The sequence below is a fragment of the Chenopodium album genome, chromosome 14 (genome assembly GCF_948465745.1).
Source record: "Chenopodium album chromosome 14, dcCheAlbu1.1, whole genome shotgun sequence".
Taxonomy (NCBI): Eukaryota; Viridiplantae; Streptophyta; class Magnoliopsida; order Caryophyllales; family Amaranthaceae; genus Chenopodium; species Chenopodium album.
In genome coordinates, this window is record NC_137847.1 from 9,705,748 (window position 1) to 9,712,789 (window position 7,042).

General features: G+C 34.1%; 1 protein-coding gene across 1 annotated transcript; it reads left to right on the forward strand.

Annotated features, from left to right (window-relative positions):
* The first annotated feature begins 370 nt into the window (after window positions 1–370).
* LOC145578852 (galactan beta-1,4-galactosyltransferase GALS1-like) lies at window positions 371–4,636 on the forward strand. The gene is made up of 2 exons (XM_081636151.1): window positions 371–1,618; window positions 3,892–4,636. The coding sequence occupies exons 1-2, from the start codon at window positions 435–437 to the stop codon at window positions 4,241–4,243; spliced, it is 1,536 nt and encodes a 511-aa protein (XP_081492277.1). The 5' UTR covers window positions 371–434; the 3' UTR covers window positions 4,244–4,636.
* Window positions 4,637–7,042: the final 2,406 nt, after the last annotated feature.

The following is a 7,042-nucleotide window of genomic DNA, read 5'->3' on the forward strand; positions in this document are numbered from 1 at the left end:
GAACTGAACTCAGCTGAACTGAACTGAACTGAACTCAGCTGAACTGAACTGAACTGAACTGAATATTTTATAAGAGAAGGAAATTAGGAGCTAAACTGAGCTGAACTGAACTGAACTGAGCTGAACTGAACTGAACTGAACTGAATTTCAACGTAAGAGAACAGACCCTTAGGGATCAAGCGTCATGCATTAAAATAGAAGTATAACAATTTCTAACGTTAAGGTGAACACATACACAATATAGATGTGCATTTTAGATGAGTTAAATTTTTCAACGTTACAATTTTAATTAAAATAAAATAAAATAAATTATTTTTAACAACCTCAGTTCCACCATCTTTTTTAAAAGTTCCACCTCATCACTCATTCACTCCCATACTTCCCACCTTTAAAACCCCCTCCTACTCTCTCTCCTCACACTCCAAACCCAAACAATGAAGAAACAAGACCCGTCACCTTTCACCGGCGGAGTCACCGGGAAACCCGTCGGAAGACTCTTACTCTGCTTCGAAACTAAACCAGTTCTCGCAACCCTCTTAACTCTCACCCTCGTTTTACTCCTTTGGAACCTTCAACCTTACTACGACCACCTCCTTTCTCTCTCCTCTTCTTGCCACTGCACTTCCCCTCTTCCTCTCAACCACCTCCTCAACACCACCACAACAACAACAACCGCCGCAAAAACCACCCACTTACTCTCTCTCTCCTCCATTAACAAACCCAGAAACCTCCCTCTTCCGGGTCGGACCCAACCCAAAGACCCGAATAAAAGAGAGTTCAAACCGTATGGAAATGCCGCTGCACTCTTCGTTCAAATGGGTGCTTACCGTGGAGGACCGGCGACATTCTCCGTCGTCGGATTAGCGTCGAAACCGATCCATGTATATGGTCAACCATGGTACAAATGTGAGTGGGTCCCAAACAATCGGACCCTTCAACCTACCCGCGCAAAAGCGTTCAAAATCCTCCCTGATTGGGGTTACGGAAGAGTCTACACTGTTGTCGTCGTAAACTGCACTTTTCCGACGAACCCAAACGTCGATAATTCCGGCGGAAAACTCATTCTCTACGCTTACTACTCTCTTTCCCCACGCTTCTTTGAAAAATTTACAGCGCTTGAAGAACTTCCCGGCGCTTTTAACAACTCACTCTACAGTTCTCCCCCAGAGCTAGACTACCTCTATTGTGGGTCCTCACTTTACGGCACTCTCAGTGCGTCGAGAATTCGTGAGTGGGTTGCGTACCATGCTTGGCGCTTTGGGGAGAAGTCGCATTTCGTGTTTCATGACGCTGGTGGGGTTTCCGATGAGGTTCGGAAGGTTCTAGAACCGTGGGTGAAGAAGGGTAGAGTAACGATTCAAGATATTAGAGATCAAGAAAAATATGATGGGTATTATTATAATCAGTTTTTGGTGGTGAATGATTGTTTACATAAGTATAGATTTGCTGCGAAATGGACGTTTTATTTTGATGTTGATGAGTATATTTACGTTCCAAAAGGAAATTCGTTGAAGAATGTTATGAAGGAATTTGATGAGTTTACTCAGATTACTATTGAGCAGAATCCTATGTCTAGTGCTCTTTGCTTCAAGAATGATTCATCCCAAGATTATTCCAGGTAATTTTTAAATTTTTTCTGTTAATTTTGATTGATTGTGTGTTTATTGATATGATTAGCTTGTTTTGTGATTCTGGGATTTTTTTTTTTTTTTTTTTTCATTGATTAATTCTGGGGTTAGTTTTGATTAATTTTGGGTTTTTTTTATTCTTGATTGGTTATGACTTGAATATTTTCTGATTCTGTGGTCATTTACAGTAATTATTAATTCTGGGTTAAATTCTTGTTGATAGTGATATTATAATTTTGGGTTTCTTTGTTTGTTATAGTTGGTTTAATTAAGGTTAAATTTGTTTCTTAATAGAGAGAATTATTGATTAATTATAATTATGGGTTTGATTGTGTTAATTTAATTAATGTTTTGTACTACTCCTTAGTATTGGGAAACATTCTCTGTTGGTTTTGATTGCTAATTAGAGGGTTAAATATACTAAATAGATCTGGTGCAATTGAGATGCAGGTGTTTGGTTAATTATTAATTGCTTAGATTTGACAATAGGAGGACTAATGTTTGTTTGTTAGTTAAGGCTCTTAAGCTAGGGCGGTGTATTTTTTATTTTTAATGATTATTAGACGAAGTGCAACTTTCTATTAAGAGATTAATAATACAATAATCGAGCAAAACGTTCTTCTAAGTAATGCAATATTCGCGATGACTAATGTGGCTAAAGTAGTCTAATGGAAAGTGATTCGATGCCCTGATGTTGATGAGTCCAAAGTCTTAATATTCTAGTGCATAATTGAAATCAATCACCGACGAATTTAGTGAGGAAACATTGGCTGTTTGGATTAAGTTATAGATGAAGTTGAATTACTATGTTCTCTGGTTATTGTTGTTAAGTTGATGCTACTCTGTAACACTCTGTCCTCCATGGTTTATGAGTGTTTTACCTGTAAGTCTGTAACTTGATCTCTACCTGCCTTCCACTAGCATTATGCTTCAATTTTGTCCTCCAATGGTGGTAGTGAGAAATTGAGAATCTTAGAAATGGAATATACAAAATTATTGACATTCTTTTTTGTAGAAAGTGTGAAAAAGGCATCAGTATATGCAGATGTCAAGCTGCCAAGCACTTAGCAGTAAGCACTATTATATTATCAGTGACTTAAATAGGAAGCATCATTATGCTGGATCTATTCGCTTTACTTGTAATGGAGGTCAAATTAGATCTGTTGTTACCATGGAGTTCGAGCTTAGGAATCATGTGTCATGGGTGCTAGAGCTTGTGCGTATATGATGCCAATATCGGGGTGCATGAGAACTTTGCTCATACTCAATCCATAATTCTGAGTATTTAAGCATATGAAATTATGAATCGATGTTGAGAGATCATTATAAAGATATGTTAAACCCCATGTGGTGGTGCAATGAAAGTTGCACCACTACTTTTTCCTTTGTTTCTAGGTAATAGGAATTTACTACAATATGGAAAAGAGGAAAAAGAAAGCAACCCTTTTTTTGTTTTAGAAGAAAAGAAATGCTTTCTAAAGTTGAAAGTAGATAACATAATGTTCATTAGAAAATGCATATAGACACAACAAAAGATGAAAAAAAAAAAAAAAAGGATTCAGGACTCATAATGATATTCTTTTGTCACTAGGAGAAGTTCTATTACTTTTATTTGATGGGTAAAGAGGATTAATTAACATTTTACAAACGGAAATTTACATAGTTACTCTGTATAATGATAAAAGTTCCGTGAACTTTCAATTGTGTTGAGAGTTGAGATGATGATTACTGTTGAGTTGGTGACACTAAGGCTTTTGCTAAGCTGTGCTGTGCTGTTTTCTTCGAACATCAGATGGTTTATTAGGAACTGAAAGGTGTTCTAATTTAGGTGACCTGATAGCTATTCTAGTTCAGATTCCGGACTTTCTGTGGCTTCTTGATTGCTTTGCTATCTTTTACCTCAATCTTACAATTTAGTTGATGGTACATGTTGCATAGAAATGTAAGGGGGCAATTTGGAGAGGCAAATTGTCAATCTTTGAAATTTGCTTAACCTTCCTCTGTTATCTATAATATGCTATTTTGCTCTAATGTGGTCAATCGAAATTAAATTTTTCATGAATGTTTTTATCCTTTAAATATTCTAGTGACCCCATATTGATGTTGATTCATGTGGTGATCCAATTCTAGAACAATGTTTGTCTCTAGTTTCCTGATTTTTTTTTTTTATTCATCTATGCCCATATTTTGCTCCCATCTCTATCTTAGAAAGTCTACAACTTTTGGCTGTTGCTCATATTTTGTGGTTTTTATAAATTGCCAGGGAGTGGGGTTTTGAGAAACTGCTGTTCAGGGACTGGAGGACTAAAATCCGAAGAGATAGAAAATACGCCATCCAAGCAAGGAATGTATTAGCCACCGGCGTTCACATGTCAGAGAACATTGTAGGGAAGTCTCTTCACCACACAGAGGCTAAAATCCGATACTACCACTACCACAACTCCATCCAAGTTGTGGGCGAGCCATGTCGTGTATTACTCCCACCTTCGGCCAAGAAAAAGATTACATTTCACGATAAACTGCCTTACGTTTATGATGACAACATGAAACAACTTGCCAATACCATAAAGCAATTTGAACATGAAACCCTCGGAACTTCCCAGCTCCCTTTATGACATACACCTCAAGTACAGCCATATACGGCTTGATAGTGGGGACCGCGTACATGAATGGTCCTGACTCCTGAGGCTAAGGATGGGCTAACACCGGTGTGAAAAGTTGAAATTTCAGACCCATGCTAATTGTGATGTATGGTGAGAAATTGAAGGGGGTTTGTTATAGGTGATCATTGATTCATAGTAATGGACAAAGATATGATGGTGCAAGGATGGTGGGGGGTTAAATGATATGAAAAGGGGATCCAATTCTTAGGCTTTGATAATTGATATAATTAGGTTACTGTAAAGGTAATTTGTCTTTTTTTTATTACTTTGATTTGTTCATTCTTATATGTTTGATAATACTATAGGTTAAAATGTGTTGTTATAAATATTGTTGTAATTCCTATAGTCAAAGAATGAGATTTTTTTGTAAAGATATAAATGTTGTTAGGATTGATAATACTTATTAATACATTACATCATTATTTTCTTTGCTTTTAATTTACTTTCTCCATTCAAAGTTAAATATGATGGGATTATACATTGTAAGATCAAAAGAACATGGAAGGCATATATTGGCTTTTACTTCTTTATGATTTATTTGATGTTAACATGGGATGGAATAGAATTCTCTAGGTATATGAGAAATTAATGATTGAAAATCTTTGTTGTTTTCTTAATTTTATAGGGTAGATGTGTTGTTTTAATAATGGCTATTTTTAGGATAATTTCTTAAATTTAGAGTTTACACAATATATGTATTGGATTAGCAAGCCAAATGGCCTAAATCTTACCTTAATAAATATTAGATTAAAACATCTTATTCATTTGGAAGAGAAAAATTAGATTAAAAATTGGTTTAAAGTCGAAGGCAGCAGTAGTAAGTTTTAATCTTTGTTTTGTATTTGTAAACTCTGATTGTTAATTTATAAAAATTCAACTGTTGTCAAAAAAAAAAAAAAAAAAAAAAAAAAAAAAAACTAATATCAATTTCATTTACTTTTGCTATACTTTCTTACCAAAGCCAAAGATAATAGGGATGGTGGTAAGGCATATTATATTGCCTTTTATTTACGGTGAAACCCCTTTTTTTTCACCAAATTTTTCTTTGTTTTTTTAAAGGTGTAACTTTTGCAAACAAAAGAATGGACTTTTCTAGGTGTATGAGGAATCAATGATTGAAAACCTAGCCGACAATAGTTTTACTACTATTTGTTCTTACTAACAACCCATCCCTTCCTTATTACTACCTCATCCGGCCTAATATCATTATATCAATAAGAAGAACAGAAACTACTAACATATGCACTTATCAATGTTATCATGTACTTGTATTACAATTGTAGTAAAACATTTGTCTCTTACAACGTACAAGCATCGATCATTGCGGCATTGCCTGATTGCTTTTACCAATCAACCAATGCAAAATACTTTGCATAATTTCTTTTACTGTCTCCGTTTCTTATTATTTGATACAAAGAAATATTTTATATCTCACAAATAATACTCTTTTGTTACAAATAATAAGAAACAGAGATAGTACTTCAAACATAACCTTAAAGTTTAACTTTTGACGAATGCATACCGTAAATAAATTAATACTCGATACTTTTACATTAGACAACCTTTTTTTTTTTTTTTTTTCAGAGCCTTCGTATTAACCAACCAAGCAAAGAAATCCTATCACCTAATCATGTCCTTTAAACCAAATAGGGGTGTCCATTATTCGGATAAAACCAAAATCCAATCCAATCTAAATCGAATTATTAATTCGGATCGGATCCAAACTTTAAATCAGATTGAAATTTTTTGAAAATTCGGATTTTCAGATCGGATAAGATTGGCCTTGTTTGGATCCAAAAAAACCGAAGGAAAATTTGCAAATTGCAGTCATTTAAAGTTCGTATTTTGCAAATTGCAGCCATTTAAAAAAAAATTGCAAATTGCAGCCCAAAAGTTCGTATAAATTGTAAATTACAGCCCGATTTAACTTTTTCATCGGTTTACAAGTCGAAAAATCTTCTATTAAGGTTTTAGGGGTCATTTTAGCCCTTAAGAATCCGAATTGAGCTCAGAATTAGCAAAAAAAATAACGCAAGTGCCTCGTTTTGCATAAAAAAATGTATCGATTGTGGGAAACTGTAAAAATGAGACACATTATTTTTTTTGCTAATTCAGAGCTCAATTCGAGCCCTTAAAGGCTAAAATGACCCCTAAAACCTTAAACGAAAATTTTTCGACATGTAAACCGATGAAAAAGTTGAATCGGGCTGCAATTTACAATTTTTACGAACTTTTGGGCTTCAATTTGCAATTTTTTTTTAAATGGCTGCAATTTGCAAAATACGAACTTTAAATGGCTGTAATTTGTAAATTTTTCAAAACTGAAATACGAAACATGCTTTTACAAATAAGGATACTTTATATAAATCATGTAAAATTATGTTGATAATTACATTAATATAAATTATGTTTTTATTATTTGTATTAATCTTGTACAACTATGTATTTAAGACAAAGCTTTTTATAATTTCATTTTTATTTTTATAATCACTTTAGGCCCCTAAAAATTTGCAATGTATTTTAATTCGGATTTTTGGATCGAATTCAAGTAACCGAATTTTAATTCGGATTGGATTCACGCGAAATTCGAATCGGATTAAATTTTAAAATCAAAAACCAAATTTTACTTTAGATCGGATTAAATTTGGCCTAAATCCAAATCAAAAATCGAATAGACACCCCTAAAACCAAACAATAATTCTATTCCCTTCATTGTGTCCCTTTCCAGGTACGAATAGAATTAAACGTTAC

Coding starts and splice junctions, on each gene's coding strand:
- LOC145578852 (XM_081636151.1), top strand. CDS start 435: ATGAAGAAACAAGACCCGTCACCTTTCACCGGCGGAGTCACCGGGAAA. Junction 1,619..3,891: donor TCATCCCAAGATTATTCCAG/GTAATTTTTAAA, acceptor ATAAATTGCCAG/GGAGTGGGGTTTTGAGAAAC.